Here is a 24,492-nt window from a genome sequence, read left to right on the forward strand (position 1 = left end):
AGCGTGACAAAATGGATTAAAAACGTAGTATTTTATATATAAAACTAATAGTTCAGTAATCGAAAAAGTATATTAAACGCGCCCTATAAGGTACGGAACGATAAAGTAGACGGTACGGTATGTGTCTCTTTTAATAATATAATGTAGATTCAACCCTTTTTTGAGTGCCAATTATTTTGTGGTGAGAGTGCTTAGGTCTCTGCATCGGGTAAACTCGACAGCAGAGACGCAAATCTAATGAATTAATTGCCAGCCAAGAAGCTAGGGTCATCGAATACTTTGTGAACGGCCGAGAAAAGCTACGAGGTGGTACTGTTACTCCACTACAAAGTATCGTACCTATCTACCAGTGTTCCATCCTGATACAACTATGCTGGCCCCATGTGAACCTGCATGGGTCTTGTGTCCAACTGCCCAACCTAAATGCAATGCAGGTACGGCTTCGCAAGGATCACACATCCACTGCTACGGTAAACAGATCTTGGCTTTTAGCAAGGCTCGAGGCCCTTGCAGCGGTCAGGCTGACCAGGCTTACGCTGTAGTTAGTCTCTCGCCAATACAACCATTCCTGTTCCGCCAGCCTATATAGCAAGTCAGATCCCTCTGCAATCTGGACTCGAAGACTGGTTCACCAGGCTTACGCTTTAATCCGAGTCCCTCCGGTCGCCATCCATCCATTGCAGATCACCATGTTGTCCTCAACATCTACCCTTGTCCTCCTTGGTGGTCTTTTCTCGGCTGTGGCCGCTGGAAAACCTGCCTCCGTGGTAAAGGCTCGCGACGGCCTCACGCCGTCGCTTCCCTATGACCCAAACACGACAAGCCAGTGTTTTTGGTGGGCTGATATCACCTCAGCCACCACCTGCGACACCATTGTCAGGGACAACTACATCACTCTGGAAGAACTGAGGCGCTGGGTAAGATATCTGCAGTTCTATCTAGACCAAATCTGACCGGAGTCACTTACCATATCCTTTAGAACCCATCACTTGCTAGCACCTCAGGCTGTACCTTGCAGGTCGGAAGGTCGTACTGCGTTGAGGCCATTGATGACTCGGAGCCTTCGCCAGGACCCTCGTCAACCTCAACCTCGAGCACAACGAGCGTGTCCTCCGCCTTGACTTCCAGTTCCAGCACTGTCGTTGTGACCACCTCCACTTCCTCTTCATCTACTGTCGCTCCCCCAGTAACAACCACGAAGCCCGGAAATGGTATCACCACGCCTACCCCCACGCAGGCCACCATTGTTGACAACTGTGACGCTTTCCACTTTGTCACGACCGGCCAGACCTGCGAGGTGGTTGCTTCGCTCTACCGGATCTCTCAGGATCAGTTCAAAGCGTGGAACCCCAGCGTGGGTGCTTCTTGCACTGGACTGTGGGCTAATGCTTACGCTTGTGTATCCATCATCGGCCATGAGCCGTCGCCCACCACACCCGGCAACGGCATCACCACCCCTACCCCAACTCAGGCCACCATTGTCAACAACTGCGATGAGTTCTATTTCGTCGTGAGCGGTGACACTTGCGAGAGTGTAGCAGCAAAGCACGGCATCACCCAGGCTCAGTTCCTCAGCTGGAACCCAAGCGTAGGCTCAACCTGCACTGGACTCTGGGGCAACGCCTACGCCTGCGTCTCCATCATCGGCCACACCCCTACCAAGCCTACCACCACCACTAGCGCCGGCAATGGCATCGCCACCCCTACCCCTATCCAACCCAACATGGTCAAGAACTGCGATCTTTTCTACAAGGTCAAGTCGGGAGACACCTGTGCCGCTATCGCCGCGTCAAAGGGAATCACCGTGGCCCAATTTACCTCTTGGAATCCCTATGTTGGGTCTGGCTGCACTCTCTTGTGGTTGGATTATTATGTTTGCATCTCCATTGTTGGACACACCCCCACGCCTGTCAACCCGGGCAATGGTATTCAGACGCCTACCCCGTATCAGGATGGAATGACTAGCTCGTGCAAGACCTTCCACTTTGTCCAGTCTGGCCAGACTTGCCAGACCATCACTCAGCGCTACGGGATTACTCAGGCAAACTTTGTGAGGTGGAATCCGGCTGTTAGGAACGACTGCACTGGCATGTGGGCCAATGCCTATGTCTGTGTTGCTGTTTTGTAGATAGGGGGTCGACGTGGAGATGCGTTGGGGATAGGGGCTGGCTCAATCTGGGGAATAGATCTCTTGTAACACAGTTAGGTGGATATCCAAAGGTCCTCATGTAATTAGTTTTGAACAATCGAACTGTGAAAGACAAGGGTCCAAAAGGAGCCAGCCAGCGGCCATAATACTGAGAAGCACTGTGGCCAACGATGTGATTTGAGACCTGTTTGTGAGATATCGAGGACTAACATGAGGAGGGTGATGGCTGAATATATACAGGATGCCCCTGAATACCTCAGAGACACAGTATGATCTGGGGGCAATGACCCTGCTTTCCAACACACGCAACCTTTCGGTACAGACTACTCCTACTATTTAGTATCGAATCACCCTGTTTCGTTGCCTGCGACAGCCGTCCTTCGAATGACCTGCACGCTTTCCGAGCTGCATAAGACCCGTGTAACCCTCCCGACCTTGCCCTTGTTAGCTGCTCTGATTCGACCGACGGAATAGTTGAGTTGTCATTGCGTGCAGTACTCTGCACTCCGCCACAGCAGGCAGCCCAGAGTCAGTGGCACTGGGAACCCCCGCTCTTTTCTTCCCGACAACCCCGTTAGATTCGAAGACTGTCTTCTGCATCTATCATCCCGCATCGACTCTTGCTAAAGATTTCAAGCTACCCACTTTACCTTGCATCATCGCGCACTTTCTTTGGCATCATGGCCGACGCACTGGCCGTTAGGGGCCTGGCCGCTAGCATTGTTTCACTCGGTATTCAGGTTGGTGGCGGCATCATCAAGCATCTCGATATGATCAAAGGACGGGATGTAATATCGGTACGCGAATTTTATGGACGCCATGGTTGATGGAAACATGAATCTCTAACCCAATTTGTTAGCCTGTATTCGGCGGCTTGTTGACAGTCTTACGGAGAACTTGCGAATTCTCGAAGCGTGCTCGATATTCCTTCAACCAAGCTACCCGGTTCCAACAACGGCCTTGATGCGTAATCTCACGAATGTTGCGGCAGAGCTGAATTCTTTCTTTGAAGGAGCGTCTTGCCCATTTCACTGCGCAGGGCCAATCATCGATTCGTGACAGCAACCATGATCTTGGCAATCGTATTCAGGATTCCCATTGTTAACAGGCCGCAAATTACCTCCAAGTCACAGACCAACTGCTTGCCATTCAGAATTCGCAATACGTTTATGCCGATACCTTCGATGCTCTCAAGTCTCAAGCGACATTGCATCACATCGAGCTCATCGAGAACAGTCAAGCCACAGCGCAGAGGCAAATCGAACTCGGGATTCAACTTCTTAATGAAGTCAGTCAACTGAGAGAGATCACTCGGAATTTCATCAAGGACCATGACAGCGGTGGTGTTAAGAAGGGCAAGAATGTATGGTGATCTGCCTTGCATGCGTGACAGGGTGGAGACAACTGACCTCAACACCTAGGCTACACTCCATCTTGCAGCCGACACTACCATCTACCGACTTCTCTCGCAACCTAACGCCTTGAGAAACCATCTGTGATTCGAGTTTGCCTTCTATAAAAACACACAATCAAGTCTCGGACGGTGTGACTTCGCATGGATCAACGTCAAACAGCCCAGGGTTTGAAGAACTCGTAAGCTCACTGTTAGCCGCAAGCTTGGTGTGCTAGTGTCGCCCGCGTACGCGGCGCATGCGAAAGGACTGGCAGTTTAGCCATTTTGGCTCTTTGTTCAAAATCATCGACGTTGAAGAGTCGCACTTTCGAGGTTGTTCCTTTGACAAATCATCACTTCTTACAACACGGGAACGGCAAGTAGGTATCAGATTCACAGGCTTAAGACGACTTTGCCGAAAGGCCATACAGATGTCAGTTACCTTGGCCTATGGAGCTGGTGGCTACAGTAATGGGAAGGCAGCCTCGACTTGATTCCCCATGGTGGACGCCAGGATTGCACCAGCTTGGAGGATAGTGGGAGTATTGGCGTCTTTGGCAGCGCATTTGCTCGAACCTCGGATGCGGTCTGAAACGACTTTAATGCGGTGGAAAGATTTTGCCGCATTAGCATTTGCTAAGATATTGTGGTTGTTTCGCACAAACGCAGCATCACCTTTGGACGTGAATGAGAATAACCAGTCGTTGATTTGTGAACTCCTTGATAGCGTAAGTTTACATTTTCTTTACGTACGTGCGGGCCACAATGCAGACACTTTGCAATACGGTGTTAGCTCACATTCGCTTTTGTTTACCTAGATCGCTTGGGAATTCGTAAGTGGTTGGAATTCTCGAAAAGAAGGCGTCAATCTTGAAGTTGCCCCTTCTTTAATTTGCTTCATCAAATCGTTACTCGACTCTGGAATCCCCCTAACAAGGTACCTATATTCACCAACTATCAAAACCACAGGACCATCGATCAATCGCGTTTTGACTAACATACATCCCAAAAGGTCGCCGCTGGGTTCTTTCATCAACCATTTCAATTCTTCCTGCACTCTTATATTCTCAGACATCATGGACCTGGTTATTTCCAAATTCGGCCGAGGTAGTCACCAGTGATCAAATCGATGAATTTTCTTCCAAGCTGGTCGGTTTCCCGATCCGTGGCTCGGTGTTTAGAGCTGCTGTGTAGGTGGGTACCTTATTTCCGTACCTCCGTGAGCAGACTTGGTATCTTTGAGAAAATCCAAGCAAAAGAAATTGAAGTAGCAGAAGAAATTTGATATGCCTAGGTACTGACTGACTGTTGTAGTCTTGGGTTGCAACGCACTGAGTGAAGCCATCATCACCGATAACGCACACCAGGTTGAACTTTTTACGACCCAGTACCCTTATATGCTAAGGGAATATAACGTCTTGGGCCAAACTCCATTTCATCTCGCTGTTGGTAATCCGGAATGTTTACGTTTACTACTCGCTGTAACAAAAGAAACATCGCTTTTCCATGAGATAGACAATCACGGTCAGACGCCACTAGCATGTGCCCTTTACCTTAGCGCTAGAAAGTGCAAAAATCGCACTGCACCATCTCAATGTACCGATTACATTTGTTCCCAATCAATACTTCTTCTCCTGGAAGCCGGGGCATCGCTTTATCTTTTCCGGGACGGTGGCACAAGCCGACCAGGCCTAACATATCATCTGCAAGGCTTCCTATCACAGGCTTCTGAGCAAGGAAAATGGACTTATGCAGAATATGTCAAGCAGCAGAGAGAAGTCCTGAAGGCTTTTGCGCTTCAGTCTCTTCCGCGCAGCAAGTGGGATGTTTTGGGCCTCACCAATCTTGATGTCCTGGACGCCAAAATTCCAGCTGTGGCCCAAGCCCTTAACGAACAAGGCACCGAGATACCTGATTTCGCGGAAAACTTCAAAACTGGCACCTACAAAGACCCGGGATACTACTTATCGTTGTATATGCTGCTAGGCAATCTTCACGACGCCGATATTTTCTAGGATCTCGGCTTTAGGGATACATGCTTGCCATTGTTTCCAGGCTACGGGCATGACGGCTACAATTCACTCGACTATCTGTACTGGCTTCATAGCCACGGGGTAAATTCTCATTCACCTATCATTGATCCCTCTCTCGATGGTAGGATTTCTCTCCGTGCACATTTGGTGCTCTATGAGCTTGGATACTCACTCTCGTTTGACGATTCGTGGGTCGGATTTGGCAATAAGCACTGGTTTCACCACATTCTCACCAACGTACCATCTGAGTCGACTCTTCCAGAGACAATTGTCAATGTCGCTGTACCCGCCAAGGCTGCACATCTTCGACCTTTCTGTTAAAGGGTTTTCACGCTCGTACGATCCATCCACTTCCCGTTGGCTCCCCTCCCATCACTTTCCTGCGACATTCGGAAGGAATTTTTGAGAGGCTCACCACCAGGAGGTTCTCCGGCTTGTGACCTTCCAGGCCTTTCAACTACCACACACTTGCTGTTATCCACATCATGATTGCCTTTGCCATGTACCATACCCATTAAACTCAAGCCCTTCGAGTTCTTGTCAGGACGGCAGATGCAGGTGGAAGCCACAATGCTCAGAAGAGTTATCTGAAATTGAAGCCGAACATCGTTTTGAATTCGCTTGCTTCGAGAAGCTTCTTGGTGAGCTCGAAACGGAACTTGAAATGATACTTGAAAATCCCAAAAAGAGCTATGAGGATATCCTTAATTTGTGGCAAATGTCTGAGAACCCAGATTTATCAAAGCCTTGGAGCAGCTCAACGGGAATGACTTGACAGATGATGAAATCTCAAGGGGGGAAAGTCTTGGTGTAGTGTGGGGTCCAGAACCTAACACAGAGATGTATGGCTGGGACTGAGACACCAATCCTTACGGGCATGATCGGTTTTCCGAGACTATGGATTATTGATTCTACAACCTAGCTCGTTTATTTCCAGAGGTTCCCTGGACAGGATATAGTCGGTCGCCTCGACAGGCTATGGAAGAGTGGAACAAGGATAGAAAGGCCAAGGAAGGGTTGAAGTAACGGTTGTTGTTGACGCGCAGAGTTAAAACATGTATCAAGTAAGAGCTAAAATTTTCAGGGTCATAACCTTGGGTATCACGAGAGATGCAAAACAGAATGTTAGAGCTTTCTGTCTACTCACTTGACCAACGACGATCTACTGTGAATATGTGAGCCATGAAGAAGGTTACCAGTCCTCGCCGGGTTCCCAAAGCCCATGTTCAAGAGCCTCCGGATACCAATAGGTACCTAAGTAGGTAACTCAGTGTGATACGCGGTAACTTTCCCGAACATTCCGCAGTACGTAATAGAGACTCTTCTAGTTGGTCTTGGGTTGTTTCCCTAGCATTCGCTTCCCAAAGATCCTGCAGCAGGCATTCCATTCTATGCAACATGACAGATCTTGGCCTTGAGAATTTGCCCCACGCTCTGCCTCAATCTCAAAACTAAACGTAACAAGTGCAAAAAGCTCGCGATGATAGCCACGTGTAGAAAGCAATACTACAATATCCTCTAGCTTCAACCACAGTTCTGGTATACACTCCCAAAAATTCCTGGGTTGGCACTCGCGAACAATTTTCGAGCAATGCTAACAAGGCAACTTGGAAACAATGATCGATGCTGCTCTGTGGCTTAATTCATGTATTCACTTGTCTTAAACAGTTTTGTGACCGGTTGGGTCAGCCACCCGGCAACAACAATCAATGACCAGGAAACAACAGTCAAGAACTTGGATGCAACCCTAAGGTACCTTTACCTTACCCACTGTATGTATATATTCGGCTCCGGTACATTTTGGATACCATAAATGTATTCTTGGCTATCCATCTAGACCTGACAGCCACCCGCCATGTAACTTGAGGAAGTCGATAGCCTCACTTCCAGCTGTACACATGATGCCATCTTCTCTTTGGCCTCCTTGGCTTGTTACATAGCCAACTTCAACACCACATTATGTCTGGCCATGGGCATCTGAATTGTCTGACTCAATACCGACTTCGGAGAAAGAACCAAGCGAAGATAAATACCTGGCAAATAGCCATCACCTTCAGCTGCCAAGTCATCCCTCAGTATCCTTCATCATCTCTCTCCATCCTGTCCCAAAAGGCAACCTTCAGCCACAACCATGAAGCTCACCACCCTCGTCCTCCTCGCCACCGGCGCTCTCGCCCTTCCCAACCCTAACCCTGCCCCTGAGGCCGCTCCTGAGGTCGTCAACATCACCGAGCGCGACATCGAGCCCCGCGCTGCATACTGGTGCGCACCTTTTCCTATCTTCTCCTCTTTTCCACCCCAATCAACTAACCATACATCTTCAAGGACTTGGACCCCCTACAACGGCGCGTCCTCCTGCACCGGCACCCCCACAGCAGGCGGCGTGGTGGGCTACTCCAGCTCCCCCTGTCGCAACCAATACGGTGCCATCTCCCGCGTCAAGATCACGTCCGACTTCTGCACCGTCACCGCCTACAACAGCCCCAACTGCCCCAGCCGCGAGTTCGGTACCACCTACGGCTATGGCACCAACATTTGCGCTGGCGGAGTGGCATATCAGAGCTTCAAGGTCAACTGCGTTTGAGAGATAGATATATGGCAAACCATAATGATAGCACATGATAGATGGAACGTTCATATCCAACTCGAATACCCAACTATTTACCATTCGTATATGTAATGCTCGTGCCAACCTCCTCCCCTTAATCACTCCTAGGCCTCAACCTACAATTAACCCCCTTCGTCCTGTAAAACCACCGACTGCTATACCACCAAATCTCATTCGGGTCCTCCAGCTCAATGTCAAACGTCGACAGCAACGTAGGCACAAGCTTGTACACCTCCATCATACTCAAGTTCCTCCCAAGGCAGATCCTAGACCCACCACCAAATTGAAGCATGGCTTGATTCCACAGCTGCATCCTTTCCTTGTACTGCTCGTCATTCTCCCCATCCCGCTGCAGCCACCGGTCAGGGTAAAAGTCATCGGCGTTCTCACCAAAGACCTTCTTGTTACGACCGACAATGTAAGGGTTCATACCGACCATTTGGCCACCTGGGACGACAGAGCCATCAGGGAGGACGAGGCCACCTTCGGGGACGATGCGCTCCATGATCATGGAAACAGCAGGGTGGTAACGGAGCGTTTCGTTGACAACGGCATCCAAGTAGGGGAGGGCACGGGCTTTGCTGTGGGCCGCGGGTTCGAAGGCCCTGAAGACAGAGCGGACTTCGGATTCGAGCTTTTTCCACACACGCTGGTCCTTGAGGGTGTAGTAGAAGAGGGCGCGCAGGGTGATGGCTGTGGTGTCGGCACCGGCGATCACTGTGGGGTAGATCGTGTTAGCATCGAATTTCAAGGCAAGGTACATGACATGGGAGCGAGTGGAGACATACAGTTCAAAAGAAGATAACCAATAATCTTGCCCTCGTCAACGATCTCTGGGTGGGTCGACTTGGACTCGATAAAATACTGCAGGAAATCGGGCTTCTCGGGGTTGAACACCTTGTCCTCGCCCTTGAGACGGGCCGTCATCTTCTGGATGGCAATGTTGGTCACGTTGGAGATGTTGGGTGGGCCGAGAGGGTAGATGGGGTTCTTGTCGAGGATGTAGTCGGTCCAGGGCATTTGGCCGCAGAGAGCCAGATAGTCGATGGACTGGTCGGCAACAGCGAGGGTGCCATCAAAGTCGTAGCCCTTTTCCATATAGCCGAACTTGGTGCTGAAGGTGACGATACCGAGGAAATCCCAGGCATCTGAGCGTGTTAGAGTATGCTCATAGCCAGGAAGGCGATGGCGGGGTCCAGACTCACAGTATCCTAGCCAGTCGCCAAAGTTGCAGACCTTCCTGGGCTCAACAAAACGTTTCTTGAGGTGTTGGAGCAAGTCGGCCACCACCTTGTCCATGTGTGCCTCCATAGCCAGCACGGCCGGGACCGAGTAGTGGCGCACCACAGGTCTCTTCAGTCTGGCATGCTCGACATTGTTGGTCTCGCTAAACATGTGGTAGGTGATCTTGCCATCGATGATGGAGCTGCTGTTTTTGTAGAAGTCGGACTTGACCCATTTGCCATCGGTGTTGTAGATGGTGCGAGAAAGCTCAGGGAAGTCAAGGTCCAGGAGATTGGGTCCTATCCTGACAATGGGGCCGTATTTCTCATGTAACTTCTTCATTGTCTGGGCATACTCGGCCCCGTAGACCTTGGATAACCGCCACAGATTTGTCCATCCTGGTCAAGACATGTCAGCTGTCATTCTGATGGGAACAATGACGTGCATTTGCTTGTGCTTGAGGGAGCCGACAGACCTGCTAGAAATGGCCCGGGATATTTCTTCAACGGTGAGGTCTGGTAGGCGACAAAGAACCACAAAAAGCAAGCGATGGAAGGGGCAACCACCAGAAGGGTCAGCTTGCTGCTTTGAGCAGCGGTGAGGACAGTGTTCCAATCCCAGTCCAGCGTTGCGCCGGTTGGCACGGGGCCGCTGGCTGATGACGAAGCTGAAGCCATGGTTCCTCCCTGTTCGAAAATGTCTCGAGAGAAGAGGGTGAGGGAGAGACGGGGAGGCCGGTAGCGAGTTTTGTGACCGAGCAGCCGTGGGCTCGGGGATGTTATGAAGGTTCATCAGGGAGACAGCATTCGGATGCGGGGATCCCAACAGGAACTGGCCATCTTCTTGGCCTCCCCCCAATTTGTGCTCTAGTGTATTAAAGTATTGGATGGGTGGATGGATGGATGGTGTTGCAATGCAGCCCGACTCCAGTTTGGAAAGGTCGACCTGCTGGAATCATTGATCGTCGTCGGGAAGTGTGGCCGAGGTGGATGGATATCATCTGCAGTTGGACGCACTGTGTGGCGTTGGGCAACCCTGCCCCGGTTAGTTGTTGATTTAAACTGTCAGCGGCTGCTAAGCAACGGCCCCACAAGCCGACCAACGGCGGGATCCAATCCCCGGGCCTTGGTTGATAATAAACTTTCTTTTTCCAGCTGTGCCAGTATAATTCGGGGAAGGCTCCCCTCTCGCCGAGCTATGGGGGTGGCGGAAGCGAAAAGACCAGCCCAAAAGAGACTCCCCTTTCAGGGCTTAGTGTTCCATAGCGGATTGGCACTGTGGCCTGTATGGATAGCCATCCCAATATCTCGTGTTTCTGATGTGTCAAGGAAAATGCCGATCCGATGGTGCTTTTGTGTACAGATACCTCGTGAAGAACTGGAGACGATATGGCCCAAATGTTATGATGAGATACTGTGAAACAGAAGGCCATAACATGACATTCATCATCCCACGTGGAAAGAACGTCAGAACCATAGATCCGGGTACTGCGGGGGAGATAACTTAAACAGCACACATCAAATTGGGAACATGTGCTTCCCCTCGGAAATCCATTGGCCAAATCTGAAATGTCTCGGCCGGTTGTCGGAAGGAGGAAAGGGGCCCAAGAGACTGGGAGAGGGTTTCACTCTCGCTTTCATCTCCCAGCCGTGCCACCGTTCTTTTTTTTTTCTCCGACACGGCATTTTCACCCACCACCCATGTGCCGCGCCGCCAGACTGCTGCGGTACCGTAGCATCGTAGCATCTGTCTCTTGCAGGTCGGCACTGTGCTTTATGCGTCCATATCTTCACCACCTATTGTCTCTGATGCGGGCTGGATCATGGATGTCATGTCGTTTGAGTCCGCCATCCGGTCTGGACCTCACAATCCCACTAGTCTCGTAATGTCTATGGTCATCGTGCCAATAAAAACAAAGCAGATACGGAGTATTGCGCTATCAGCTCGGGGTGCATGGGTGGCTTTCGTGGGAGCTTACCGTTGGCCCGGACGATCCGTTCCTGGACCCGGCCGGGTGCTCTGCCGGGATGGGGCCTGTCGTGCAACCTGTCATGACAATGGAACGTCGTTGTCTGAGCGCAATCCCCAGACGGAAGAAGACGAGCAAGTCAGTATGAAATTGGAGACGATCAATGCACCGCTATTCACATGAAGATGCTCAGGTTTAGGTTTTTCATTGGGCCTACAGGATCGATAGGTCTATTCGCAGGAAGGAGCATGAACCTCACTCACCGACATTTGATGGTTCTTCAGTGGCGGTTGGAGCAATGTCCGACATCCTGGCCTGCAGAAACGTAAACCAATGATTTAGTTAGTCACCATTCGTGCTTCTGCAACGACTTTCTTTTTCACCTGCACCAGAATAATGCCAGAAGACTCCAGGGGGTCAAGCCACGTACTGGTCACTCGTGGGGGGTCTGACTGGCCGCTGACAGTCTCTTCAAGCCACAGGCCAAGCTTGGCGCCCTCATGCGTTTGGCAGGATACAGAGAGCACCACGTTGACCTTCAGGCACGGGATTGATGGTCTGGACCCTGAAAATGGTGCCATTTTCAAAGGCTCAGCACACTCTCCACTAGTTCCACTATGCCTGGGGTTGGTTGTCTTTGCGAGTTCGTCGACAGTAGGTACAGATGATGCTGAAGGTCGATTCTTCTACGGATATGATGAAGGCCGTAGTGGACCACAGCACTCTCCCCAGAACGATCAGGCATCACGCAAGTCAAGACAGGTTCGCTCGGAACCCAACCCCGGTGCCAAACCCTTGGTATTCGCATTTCAAACCCCCCTGCCAGTGCAACACGCCCAAGTTGATCGACACCGAATTCGAGAGCAAAAGCAACACAAGCAAGCCGGAGAAGACACGGCCTGCATGTTTCGAAACTCGCAAAGAGTTCCTCCGCCGCCCGCCTGCTTCTTGAACCTCTCTTCTGTGAGGCTGATCCCCCCCTTTCTGGCCGTTGAGCCATATGTAAACCTAACCTAATCTTCAGGCATTGCGTGCCTGGGTTTGGGGGTCCAATGGTGGCGTTCGGTGTCTTTATTTCTTTACCTTCGCATGCGACACTCGTGGGCGCTTGGATGAGGTTCTATTAACCCGGGCACTCCTCCCGCGTTTTGTCACAACTGGTCTCGACTCGTTAGAGATTTGTTACTCGTCTTTGTTCAGTTTCCTCGCTCCTTGAATCTGACATTGTCTCCCATTCCATTAGTTGCGATGACGCTCAAAGGTGACGCCGTGTGGGCGTTGGGGGTGATGTGGTTTTTGTGTACCCTGGTGTTCTTGCTGATGTGCCTCCGACTGTACACCCGCATCGTCTGCTTGTCGTCTTATGGACTTGACGACCACATCTACATTGTGGCCTTTGTAAGTGGACTTTCTGATCGTGTGGAATGATAGACACAGACTAACAACTCCACTACTTAGATCTTTCTCCTCATCTTCACCATCTTTACCCACCTCTCGGGAACCGTGGGCTTTGGGCAGACGATGGAGGAAATCGGCGACATGGAACTAGTAGTGAAAGCCACTTTGTACGAGTGTATCGGTCAAGGCTTTGCCATCGTCGGTATGGCCATCGCCAAGGCGTCTCTGGGTACTTTCTTGCTCCGTCTCGTCACTGTGAGGTGGCACAGAATCGCCATTTGGTCAGCCCTGGGGCTCGTGAGCGGCGCCTCCATCGCCCAAGTTCTGTGCTTCTGGCTCTCATGCGTTCCCGTCAACTACGTCTACGACCGCCGCATCGAGGGGGGCTACTGCCCCATCGACACAAGGCCGACTTCTTACCTTCTCTGCAGTATGTCTTGACCACTTGAACTGATGTGGTAGAGCAAAATGTTGACCTGTGCACCTACCTTTAGCTTCCACCATCGTCGTCGACTTCTTTTTCGCTCTCTTTCCCTGGTTAATCGTCATGCCCCTACAAATGCCCAAACGCGAAAAGTTCACCATCGCCGGTAGCATGAGTCTCGGCTTGATGTAAGTTCACCCCTCACCCAGAGCACCTGGCTCGGAGTCCTCTGACCTTTCTGTTCTCAGTGCTGCCGCAGCTGGCATCGTTCGCACCTTCGAAGTCGAAGGCCTCTACACAGCCTCGTACCTCAAGGACTCCGTCGGTCTCATCGTCTGGTCCTCCGCCGAGATGGCCATTACCCTCATCTGCATCGGCATTCCCGTCTGTCGTCCCCTCTACAAGCGCGCCTTCCGACGTCTCCTCGGCGAGAGCACCAGCGGCTACCACAAGCAATCCGGCGGCAAGGACGGTCAAGGGTCCTCTCACGCTCTGCAAACCATCGGCGGTGGCGTTCTGGGCTCCGACGGCAAACCGATCTCAAAGAAGCTTGCGCAATCGCAGCAGGTATCTGCCAATAAGGATGGTCGCACCACGGTTACAGGGCAGAATGAGAGCACAGATAATATCAGCTTTACGGATGTCAAGTTGGGCGTTGATGGGCCATTTACACGGACGACGGTGGGGAGGGGATGTGACGGGAGTGTAGGCAACGGGAACAGCTCTGATGAGGAGATCCTCAATGAGTACAGGCGGAGTCAGATGGATGACCACAACGGGCGCGTGATGAGGGTGGATGTTGAGCAGGGAAGGGTGCAGCATGGGGAACACAGTCAGGCGCACAATCACAACGGTATCATGATTACAGAAACCTACCGAGTGGAAAGGTCCTGACTGGAGATGAAAATGTCAGGGGAGAGAGAAGCACGGTCGTGGGTTGACGTGTGAGGCAGTCCGTCAACCTGCAGTGAGATGGCACAGGGAAAAAAGGCATGGGATATTCGGTCGTTACTTGAGGCATTATAGAGAGTTTGGAGTTTGGTAATATCGGGCGCATGATACATACCTCACCTGCATGGCTCTGGGGTTGTATGGTTTAAACACACACGTAAACAGTACATATGGGAGACGCACCATTCCTCTCGTTGTCTCTTCCGTCTTCCTGATGCTTGTGGAAGGGCCCTCCAACACCGTATTCGTCGTAGCCCGTAGGTACGAGAATGGGGCGGTCGTGCCTGCATTTGACTTGCTCCAAAATCCTCAAGTGAACAAGAACGCTCCTTTTTTGGAGTCAATAATTCAATTTCTCGATTCACCTGGACTTCCAACATTACAAAAAGCACGCCGTCCCTTTCTAGTCCATCCTCAAGGGCGTCACGAACCAGAAAACCGCCTGCACTCATCTTCATGTCAATCCCATCACACGAGCAACCATCACGACTCAAGACACAAGTTGAACCCCGCCCTCAACACTTACTTTACCATTGTTTACTCGACAACATGGCGATACTTGACCTCATTTACCTCTTGGTATTTTACGCATCTTGTGTATGGGTCATCGTCTACATTTTCCGCCAAGCCATGAAGTCCGAAGTAGCTCACGATCGGGGAACCGAAGAGATTCGGAAGGGTCACGCCGAATGGGCTGCCAAACGTGAGCAAAGAATTCATGCATAACTGCCCGGTTGAGCCATGTCCTAACGTGAGCGCAGAAAGAAAATAAACATTCGAGGGATCGATGGAGTGACTGGATGGTCGCAGAGGTATTCATGGACCGAGGAGGAGAACGGAGAGATCCTCACATAACAGTTTCGTGGGATGATGAGCTCTAAGGATCCGCAGCAAGCTCGCTGGGTTGATCGGGCACCTTTTTCTTGACAAACGGAAGACAGTAAATACCAAGGACAGCCTTTGTGAGACATAAGCCTATCGTCAGCAGACCAAATCGGGTACGAGTGGCCTTCATTTCGACATGATCCCCCTTGTCATACTTGCACGCCTCGGATGGTTGACTGCCGTTGCCATCGAGTACTCTATTTCGTACCTTCCGTAAGGTTCATTAGCAAGAGAGACGGGTTAACTGCATGGCCCAAGCATCTGAAGTAAGAGCTGAGCGCGCTACAGAGTACCTAGAGCCTAAAATAACCATCGTAGAATTGGACTTTTTGTAAGTGGAATGATTGATGCTCGGGGCAGCACGGATAAAGTCTCCTTGTATGATCAAACACTTTCTGATTTGAATAAAGAAACAAGTCATGCTGTATAGGTACTTTCTTGGTGCATATCTGTGAGGCTGTGCATAGTTGTGAAGCTATGCATATCTATGAGCTTATGCGCATCCTGTGTATGGTGTGCACTACTATGTGGTGACATAAATAGATGCTGTCGAATTGCATACTGTCATAACTTTGTGAATACGCTGCTGCATAATACTTATGAATATCATCCACCACCTTTTCTTTTGCCTAACCATTCTCTCTTGTCCTTGCGTGAGGCTAACCCGTCTCTCATTCGATTGTAATGCGCTCATACCCTTGACCTCGAGATCTCTCTCGTGAGTTACCAGTCTCGACGGGAGCAGCACCCTTCCCCCGTCTCAGAAACCTCAGTACGCGAGATGCTTCTTCATCAGTCCTTGGGTCGGTCCACATACGGCGTTTGCGACTCTTGCTTCTGTCGGTGGGTGTTTCCTGCATAACCCCGGAAATCTCATCCGCAGCGATTGTCTTTCCATTTACCTTGCTTTTCTTTTCCGTAGTTTTTGAGGCACCGACCACTGTGTCCTGGTCAGAGTCATACTCCGGCCGGCCGCTGTTGTCAAACATATCTTCTAGGTTCTTCCCGCTAGGTTTATGTCGAGATGGCAGCGGTGTCGGCATCGACTCTTCAGCCATGGCTTCGAGGTCACTGGCAGGCATCACGCGCGGCTGGTCTTGTCTCTCAGCACCCCCACCAATCCGGAGCGCAGACACCGTTTGAACCATCTTATCCACCAAATTCTTCAAGTTCATCGCCCCCAGCGTCTTCCCCTCCCCCTCCCCAGCCTCCCCCCGTTTTTCCACCCCCATATCCCTCCTCTTCACCGCCCCCGTCGACCCCACAGATGAACTCCTCCCCTCCCCGTAGAGTCAAAGCTCCTCACACTCCCCGCCGGACTCACCCCCTCCCCCGTCTACTTCTGCTCCTCCTCCTCACCTCCCTCTCCTCCTCCCTACTCCTCCACCCATATCGACTCCTCCTCACAGTCCTGACCCCCGCAAACTCCATATTCTCCTCACATCCCCCGCTGATACAAGCATCACACAGCCGTGAGGATATAAACGCCTCCCTTTCATACGTCACTTGGTGGCCAGCAGGACACAGCCCGCCCATGTCGAGCACATCGCCGGGGTTGAAGCCTCGGGAGTGGAGGTAGTCGTCGCAGAACTTGTAGGCGGCGCAGTGCTGGCTGTAGACGATGCTGTGGGAGCTTTTGGACAGGTGGGCTTTCAGAGGGTTGGTGGTGGGGCGGCGGGTGAAGGTGTAGTTGAAGTCGGGGGGGTGGATGTCGAATTGGAGGTAGAAGGAGGTTGAAGGGGCGTGGAAGATGCAGGGGCACCTGGGGAGGAAGTCAGCGGGCGATGGAGAGGAGAAGGAGAGGAAGTGGGGTGGGTGGCATCCATACCAAAAGTCGTAAATGGTTCCTTGACACATTTTGAGGGTAGTTGTGATGAGTGGGTGATGGACGTCTCTAAGGAAATGGGAGTCGCTCGTGATGTGAATGGAAGGGTCGGAAAGGGTCGAGGATACCGGCCACAACGTGAAGAGGTCGAGGGCAAGTCGATTGTTGAAGGTCTAGAAGGTAAAGTGCCTAATTTTTGCGGCTCGTAAAGCATCAACGTTGGGACTGAGGATGTTTTTGAAGCTGTGAGATCCATCTGAGCGGCTTCAGGATGTGCGTAGAAGAAAAAAAGTCGCGGAAAGTCGCCATTCAAGTAAGATGTTGAGATTGTTGGTCGAAAGTTGCTGTTGACCAGGAGTGCGAGCGGTAGGCTTTTCGCGTCGTTCGATTCCAGTCGCCAAAGCATCTGCGACGAAGGCACTCGATGCTCTGCAGCTCAATGCCTGACGCGAAGGACAACTTGAGCAACTGATTCCAATGTCGCTAGGCCAAGTGACGCGGAGTCTCTCCTGCGTAGGTCATCGGGGCAGCGCGCGCGTCACAGGTGAATTCACTGTTTCCGCCAGGTTCTGACGAATAAGGCAGCAATGGGATTAATTGCGGCTTTGCAACGCGACTTGAGTACTGCTTGTCCAAGAAGTGAAAACTCTGTCTTGATTTCTCTTGGATGCGGGTCTATGATATCTGAGTTTGATGGTATGCTTTCAAATTGCGTTTGAGCTTACACCCCTATGGGGATATGGCTGGCATGGGAGGCGTGGGAGGCGTGGGAGGCGTGGGAGGCTTTTGTAGAACGCCATGTGGTCAAGCCCTCGTAATCTTTTCCTGGACTCTAGTACGGTGTTCATGGTTTGATCAATACCTATCCACAAACCTCAGCAACGCAGTGAGTCACACGATGATTCCCCTGCTGTTCAAACAAGATGGGGACAGTCTTGGTTATACACACACACAATACGCTTTCACGATAGCAGTACGGAGCTGGAAACTTTACTTCGTCATATCATTTTTTGATTGTCTGATAAAAGCTAAGCGAAATGCAGTACCCATGTGCCCAAACTCAACCCTCTACTTCCTGAGAGCCTCCCTCCTGCTAGTGCTCTGAGGGTCGTAGTAAGGCTTCTCACCCAGACTGACAGCTCTGCTCCCCTTGCGCTCGCCCAGCCTGTCCTCAAAAACATAATCGGGGGTGGCCGCGTGGTAAACACTCCTGTTGTCCCAAATGGCAACATCATTCACATCCTTCCACTTGAAGCGGACTTGCAAATCATGGTTTTCGACAATGAGCTGGACGAACCAGTCAAGGAAGTGCTTGCTCTCCTCATCAGAGAGGCCATGGATACGCTTGACGTGGTGTCCGACAGCAAACACTGACTTCCAGCCGGTGACTGGGTTGGTGCGGATCACGGGGTGGATGGCCTCGAGGACATCGCCGACATTCTCGGGGGCGCCACGCTCGCCGGAGTAGATGCTGAAGCCGTTTCGCTTGGCGGCATCGGTGAAGAGTGGCTGGGCATAGTAGGCTGTGAGGGTATCGAGGAAGCCGCGGAGCTTGGGGGAGATTCTGTCGTAGAGCTCATAGCCAGAAGCCCAGAGGGTGTCTGTATTCATCCAGTCAGCGACATCTTTTGTGGCATCTATGCAGTCCAGAGGTTTGCTTACCACCACCGGTCTTGGGCAGCTGTGTCAGCTTGAGAAGAGCATAATCGCTGGGAATAGGCTCGAAGGTGATATCAGAGTGCCACTGGCCCTTTCCGGACTGACGATGTCTGCCACCGTTCCATGCGCTGGCGAATCGATCGGCGTAGAGCTTCTTGGCTTGCTCTGAGGAGATGACGCTGATCTCGTCGTCCTTGCCACCATGCTCACGGGCGGCGTTGCTGATGGGATGGATGTGAAGACCGGAAGTCTCTGGTTTTCCAGAAAGCTGGCCGAGACGCTGGACCAACTCCTTTTGAAGATCGTCAGTCAAGCCCTCCTGTTTCCGAAAGAAGACAACACCACGTTGAGAGACTAATCTGGGTCAGCAACATGTTTCTCGTCGGAGTCTCATGGATAAGATGCTCACTGGTGATGGCAAGATCACGAAGCAGCTCATCCGAGTTTGGAGCACGGAGGAGCTTGACGAGGTCGACGTTGGAATATTCCCTTCCGATCACAGGGGTAACATCGAAGGAGTCAAAGACCTCAAGGGCGCCACTGAGCTTCAAAGGCTCCTTGTGGTTCGTGTAGAGCTCTGGGAGTTCTTCCTCTTGAACTTGGACACCCTTGTCCTCGACAACCTCTGGCACTTGCTCCTTATTCTGGACTGGAATGACCTTCTCCTTGATCTCGTCCACAGTTTGTTGGACTGTATCGACTGCCGAGGGAGACATGATGAAGTGCGAGGTGCGTGGAGATTGATCAAGTTGAAACTTTGTGATGTGAAGCTTTGGGTTTGTTGGTGGATGGCAATCAGACGGATTAACTGCTGTCTTTATAGATGGACAGCATCCCATGGCTTCGAATACATCATAATGGCGTCAAAGAGACTCCTCTTCACGAGTCATCTTTATCTCCGAGATGGCACACTCGCAGAGCACGCCAGCCTGCGATATCACTCTGAAGACGTCCCTCTATCTGACACGGACCAATCGCATGTTGAGAAGGGCCTCGCCCACCACTTCCTGACTGTATTCCTGGCTCTTAGTGGTCAAGCTCCTCAAAAATGCATGGTGTAAGACGCTTGCTCTCTGACGTGCGGCAGAGTATGCTGGCACGGCGGCGACATGGTAATCGTGTGCGAATTTCCGCGCTGCTGGGACCGTACTGCGTATACTCCGTAGCATCAAGGCGTGCTTTCCCCCCCCCCGTCCGTCTACCTTATATCGGCAGCATTGTTAGGGTTTGCCGAGGTGCCAATTGGCTGAACGTTGACTTTGGAGGTGTTGCGCAATGCTTGGAAATGATGGCGTCGTCCGGGAATGCTGCCAAGGCTGTTAACTCCGTCGCCTTCCCCAACTGCCGGAGTCGTTTTGTTGAACGAAGATGGCAACAGGCGGGCCGTGGTCGGTCCCGACTATGCGGGCGGCATGTTTTCGGTACTCGGCGGGCGGATCTGGTCGATTACGGCAACGACGACGGGGCGCAGAGGCTCGAATCTGCCACTCGGCAATAAAGGCTTTCGAGACGGCATCGAAAGACTTTGTTGCCAGCCATGTTCAGCCGTCTTGTAAGAGGGCGAGATAGGTCGAGGGTCTGGCGGATGGGAATGCTTGAAAATCCAATGCTGGACCATAATCTCAGTGTCAGTCCATTAGAGTGGAAAGTCGGTGGTCTGCAGCTCGAGACTTACCAGCAATCATCAAGACTTCACAGAAACACAAAGTTGGCCCTTCACCTCTCGGGATTGAGAAAACAGCTTGCCGGAATTGCTGCCTGGCTCTTGTCAACTGAGGAACGAACACCCCACCTATTCTGCCTTTTCATCAGCCTGACAGCCATTCAGCCCGACACTCTCTGATCTAGGTAGGTATTTCCAATGTCCCCAAGACGGATGGATCGGCAGTATGCACTCGATAAATGAATTGATCTCTGACAGCTGCGCCATCCCCCACAGCTGCATCTTCCCCACCGAGTGCCCCTCGAACACTGCTAGCTCGTCCCGCTCCACCACCACGCAGTGATGCCAAGGATCATCACACAAACAACGCGGCATCAGTCCTCGCCAACCGATAAGTATACCGTCATGGTCATTCTCCCACGTAAGATTTACAAACCTTAAAAGACCACCTGGTTCTTCTAGATTGGTTTACCTCAGACTGGCAACAGACCGTGTAGATCAAAAACCACCATATTTTTAGCACAGACATCTCCTGATCTTCATCAACAACCACCCGCGCCGCAAAGCGTCGTGTAACTTACAGAAACGGGCCACGAGAGGCAACTGCTCACGCGAGACATTCCTCGTCCAAGCCCGCGCTGCAACGGGGTCTCGAGTCTCTTGGCCATCAAGACCATCAACTACCCCGTTTCAACGACATTGATATGTACACTGCAGCGATCCTAGACCAAGCGTCAAAGTTGCAGCAAATGTCACGCTCCTTTGCCGGCGGCACCTTAGATCCACTTGCCATGTCTCTTTTCTGACCGTCTCGTCGCAGTGAAACAAAGCACCGAGCCTCATCACCGCTCCCGTGGACGCGTACAAGACGGGCCTGGAAAACGGTTTGGGGTTTGTCGGTAATAAAACGACCACACTCCGCTTCGACTTGCCTCGTCGGCTCCAGCTCCCCCTCGCTATATGCGCCGCAATTGGCGGGCTCGGGCCGCCAACGTCAACCTCTGGTGGATTCCAGGAACAAGCCGAAAGCAACTCTCCTGTTGGCGCTGCCTCTTTTTGGCTGGTGTTATCAGGAGTACTGGACGCTAAACAGTCGGCTGGCACCTCCTCAAACACCCAGATCTTCACCAAAGTCACCGGCCAATGTTCCACACTGCTCCTATTCATCTCTTGCTCCTTTTCCCAAGAGGCGACCGATTGCCAGCAGATTTGATTTGTTGATGGTTGATGTCGGTGACAGACTGGGAACCCATGATGGTTGGCCCACGGACATTTTCTGCCGGCAACCAACCCCCGGTCGATTCTGCAACCTCACGGGGATTTTCTGTTTCACATTACAAAATGCCCCCACGAACAAGCAATTCTGCCGAGGAAAATCCAGATACGTTTTGAGCTTGATGCTGTTTGGCAGTCGTGGCAGTCTTGGACTCTCCAATTTGCCCGTCACCAGAGGACATGTCTTGGCGCGTCATCCCACGACCTCCCGCCGTAAGGTCTGACAGCCCCGAGCAGATGTCGGATGAACAGGCAACGATTTGAGATGAACAAGTCTAGCCACGGCCAAGTTTCTCAAGTTTTTGGCCCCAAAATGAGTGGTGGCTGGCCAGAAATTCAGGCCTGTTGTTGATTGTAGTTGATGAAGCTCGTCGGCGCGGCAAGACGCCTCATCCCTTGGCCAGTGAGGTTCCCCAGACTTGGCCTGAGCGCCAAGGGGCCAGAACCCCAAACACGCTGGCAGGGTTCTTCGTCACTGCACCTTGACCCCTTTTCTTGGCGCCAAAGGTTGTCATCCGAACGCCCCCCACATGTGTTCCGTGAGGCCCCTTCTCCCTGTCGGCTGGTAAAACAATCATGAAGCTTCTTTGTCCCTCGACAACCGGCGATAAACGAGGTAGCAGCAACAGACGCTACCCTGTGATCTAGTTCTGCTCCGTCTGCCGCCCTGGCCCTGCTCCACCGACGGAGGAGCATCCGGACCGACTGCCACCACCTTTAAGACAAGGGTCTTATCATTTTTCACCTCAGGGCCAAGGCTCAAACACTGGAGGTTGCGACTGCAGAATGATCGGCCCCTTTAACCGCATATAACGCCAACCACTTGGCAGCTACCTCGACAGAGGCAGTGAGGAAACAGAATGACACAGCAGGTTGTCTGCCCAGAGTTGGCGTTATATGCGGTTAAAGGGTCTACTACCCGCCGAGACCCCGTAACCTGGTCCCAAGAGCGAAAAATACAAAGATCCACGCCCCTCCCGCCTGGAAGCGTGGCTTGTCATCGTACGATCTACTATTCCCTTCTCTTGTCTTGTACATTTCCTGTTTTTTTCTTCTGTTTTTTTCTGGTTCCGCTATCGAGGTCTGCGACCCTGTTTTCTTCTCTTCACTTCTGTTGTGTAATACTTTTATACATTGTTATCCACTTTCTGTGTACCTTCTCTAGTCTTATATTCCCTTTCTGTCCTCCTCGACCTGTCTCTTCTCTCTTCACTTTCTCCTGTGTGTCTCTCTGCCCTCACATATAATCCAACATGGGCAAGCTTTCTCAAATCCTCTTCCTTACGGCCTCGGCGGGGCGGGTCTTCGCCTCTTGCGCCTATGGAACACACCTGATGCCCAGAGCGGAGGAGGGTGAAGCTGTTCCAGTGGCTACCTTTGGGTATACTGGCATCACCGTAAGACACTCACATTTTGGAGGTGAGGAACCCGAGCTGACACACATATCAGGGCCCTCACAACTGGGCTGCCCTTGACAGCCCCGCGAACAATGTCTGCGCCACGGGCACCACCCAATCGCCTATCGACATGGTGGACAGCGTCTTTGAGTTGATCGATGCCTCAGCCCTCTCAATAGAAGTCAACGACATGCCAGAGGGTGCCGACTTTGAGAACCTCGGGTCTACAGTCGAGGTCATCACCCAGGGTGGCACACTCTCTTTCGACAACAAGACCTTTGAGCTGCAGCAATTCCACTTCCATCTTCCCAGCGAGCATCTGGACAACGGCACCAGTCAAGCCAGTAAGTTTTTTTTTCCCTTCTTTGTGCCGCGCAACATCCGTGTAACCGTTGCTGACATGACGCGATAGTGGAAATGCACATGGTCTGGCAATCCGCCGAGGGAGAGATCGCCGTCGTTGGCGCCTACATCAACATCGCTACCGGGGCGGTCGCCTCGGCCTCGGTCAAGCGGGGCCTCAACACCCGCAGCCGCCTCTTCCAGAGACAAGCCGAAGCCAACGAGACTGCCCCCGTCGCCGGCACCGATGCCCCTACCGTCCTCCTCGAGACCATCTTCAGCGTCGTCGACCAGATCTCCACCCCCGGCACCAAGGTCAAGACTCCCCCTCTCGTCATGTCCGAGGTGGTTGACCTCCTCAAGGCCGGCCAGTTCCAGGCTTACAGCGGATCCCTCACCACCCCTCCGTGCAGCGAGGGCGTCAACTGGAGGGTGTCCACCTCCAAGCTGAGCATCTCGCCTTCCTCCTTCATCAAGGCTCGGGACGTCATCGGGTTCAACTCGCGCTTCCCTCAGAACACGCCCGGCCAGCCGAACATCCTCATGATCTCTGCTTTGGGGGCCGCCGCCGCCGCGGTCTCGGCTGTCGGTGCGGGTGCTGCTTAACGTTCATGACGGGTCACGATTTTGTTTTGGGTACAGGTTTTTGGGCGGTTTGGAGCGGCTATTGTTTTGTATCAAAGATGGGAGCACAGGGGTAGAGTGGAAAGGGTCCAAAATAGATGAGACGGTGTTATTTTTGGGAGTTTTCTTTTTTTTTTTTCTATCATGCCGTCCCAAATGTGTTTTGGTGAAATGTGATGCTGTGTAACCTGTCCTGTGTCAATCTTCCAGGAGAGTTCACTCCGTGCGGATAATGTGTCAAAATCCCCGACACATGACACACGAACTACTTACCCGGCAGACAGCTTCTAGACCGACAGCGATTGTTACACGGTCGTCAAGAGAGAAGCAGTCACATGTCGAGCTTCCCCATTCGATTACATGATGGCGCGCATGGCCCGCAATGCATGATCGTAACGTTTGGCAGCAGCAGCGTGTGCACAAGACATTTTCGTTCTGCCGTGCCCATCTACTGGCAGAGCCATGTCATGACAAGCTGTCAGGGTGGCAGTTGGACGCCACCACGAAAACCATGTGACAAGGGTTGGCAGGCACACCCGGCTCGGCGGGCTGGGCACCGAGCACTGCCGAATGGTGGGGCGCCGTTGCCCCGAGCCAAGATCTTGGGTCCGGTATTGCTTCAAGCCACCCTCGACCAGCGTCCCGGATGGCAGCAAAGAAGTCTGGACCTGCT

At 52.0% G+C, this 24,492-nt stretch overlaps 8 protein-coding genes across 8 annotated transcripts; 5 read left to right on the forward strand and 3 right to left on the reverse strand.

The window, feature by feature from the left end:
* The first annotated feature begins 637 nt into the window (after nucleotides 1-637).
* Nucleotides 638-2,169, forward strand: QC764_0070600 (uncharacterized protein). The gene is made up of 2 exons (XM_062940637.1): nucleotides 638-917; nucleotides 980-2,169. The coding sequence occupies exons 1-2, from the start codon at nucleotides 690-692 to the stop codon at nucleotides 2,126-2,128; spliced, it is 1,377 nt and encodes a 458-aa protein (XP_062800886.1). The 5' UTR covers nucleotides 638-689; the 3' UTR covers nucleotides 2,129-2,169.
* Nucleotides 2,170-3,216: 1,047 nt separating this feature from the next.
* On the forward strand, nucleotides 3,217-3,521 carry QC764_405510 (uncharacterized protein; the record flags this gene model as incomplete). Its single annotated transcript, XM_062946845.1, has 2 exons — nucleotides 3,217-3,231; nucleotides 3,258-3,521. The coding sequence occupies 2 exons, from the start codon at nucleotides 3,217-3,219 to the stop codon at nucleotides 3,519-3,521; spliced, it is 279 nt and encodes a 92-aa protein (XP_062800887.1).
* A 3,904-nt stretch (nucleotides 3,522-7,425) lies between these two features.
* Nucleotides 7,426-8,248, forward strand: QC764_405503 (uncharacterized protein). Its single transcript, XM_062946844.1, has 2 exons — nucleotides 7,426-7,837; nucleotides 7,901-8,248. Exons 1-2 carry the CDS (start codon nucleotides 7,707-7,709, stop codon nucleotides 8,157-8,159), a joined length of 390 nt encoding a protein of 129 aa, XP_062800888.1. The 5' UTR covers nucleotides 7,426-7,706; the 3' UTR covers nucleotides 8,160-8,248.
* On the reverse strand, nucleotides 8,202-10,960 carry QC764_405500 (uncharacterized protein). The gene is made up of 3 exons (XM_062946843.1): nucleotides 9,883-10,960; nucleotides 8,972-9,805; nucleotides 8,202-8,900 (listed from the first exon to the last, which is right to left on the reverse strand). Exons 1-3 carry the CDS (start codon nucleotides 10,082-10,084, stop codon nucleotides 8,278-8,280), a joined length of 1,659 nt encoding a protein of 552 aa, XP_062800889.1. The 5' UTR covers nucleotides 10,085-10,960; the 3' UTR covers nucleotides 8,202-8,277.
* A 736-nt stretch (nucleotides 10,961-11,696) lies between these two features.
* On the forward strand, nucleotides 11,697-15,118 carry QC764_405490 (uncharacterized protein). The gene is made up of 7 exons (XM_062946842.1): nucleotides 11,697-11,717; nucleotides 11,853-12,774; nucleotides 12,835-13,204; nucleotides 13,269-13,386; nucleotides 13,447-14,852; nucleotides 14,914-14,961; nucleotides 15,041-15,118. The coding sequence occupies exons 2-5, from the start codon at nucleotides 12,625-12,627 to the stop codon at nucleotides 14,090-14,092; spliced, it is 1,284 nt and encodes a 427-aa protein (XP_062800890.1). The 5' UTR covers nucleotides 11,697-11,717; nucleotides 11,853-12,624; the 3' UTR covers nucleotides 14,093-14,852; nucleotides 14,914-14,961; nucleotides 15,041-15,118.
* Nucleotides 15,119-15,705: 587 nt separating this feature from the next.
* QC764_0070650 (uncharacterized protein) lies at nucleotides 15,706-16,891 on the reverse strand (the record flags this gene model as incomplete). The annotated part of the gene is made up of 3 exons (XM_062940638.1): nucleotides 15,706-16,309; nucleotides 16,359-16,796; nucleotides 16,863-16,891. The coding sequence occupies 3 exons, from the start codon at nucleotides 16,889-16,891 to the stop codon at nucleotides 15,706-15,708; spliced, it is 1,071 nt and encodes a 356-aa protein (XP_062800891.1).
* A 1,036-nt stretch (nucleotides 16,892-17,927) lies between these two features.
* On the reverse strand, nucleotides 17,928-24,155 carry QC764_405480 (uncharacterized protein; the record flags this gene model as incomplete). The annotated part of the gene is made up of 5 exons (XM_062946841.1): nucleotides 24,093-24,155; nucleotides 20,194-24,007; nucleotides 18,928-20,127; nucleotides 18,522-18,872; nucleotides 17,928-18,460 (listed from the first exon to the last, which is right to left on the reverse strand). Exons 3-5 carry the CDS (start codon nucleotides 19,355-19,357, stop codon nucleotides 17,928-17,930), a joined length of 1,314 nt encoding a protein of 437 aa, XP_062800892.1. The 5' UTR covers nucleotides 19,358-20,127; nucleotides 20,194-24,007; nucleotides 24,093-24,155.
* QC764_405470 (uncharacterized protein) lies at nucleotides 20,353-24,010 on the forward strand. The gene is made up of 4 exons (XM_062946840.1): nucleotides 20,353-20,366; nucleotides 20,458-22,853; nucleotides 22,906-23,197; nucleotides 23,266-24,010. Exons 2-4 carry the CDS (start codon nucleotides 22,710-22,712, stop codon nucleotides 23,799-23,801), a joined length of 972 nt encoding a protein of 323 aa, XP_062800893.1. The 5' UTR covers nucleotides 20,353-20,366; nucleotides 20,458-22,709; the 3' UTR covers nucleotides 23,802-24,010.
* Nucleotides 24,156-24,492: the final 337 nt, after the last annotated feature.

The sequence above is a fragment of the Podospora pseudoanserina genome, chromosome 4 (assembly GCF_035222485.1).
Source record: "Podospora pseudoanserina strain CBS 124.78 chromosome 4, whole genome shotgun sequence".
NCBI lineage: Eukaryota > Fungi > Ascomycota > Sordariomycetes > Sordariales > Podosporaceae > Podospora > Podospora pseudoanserina.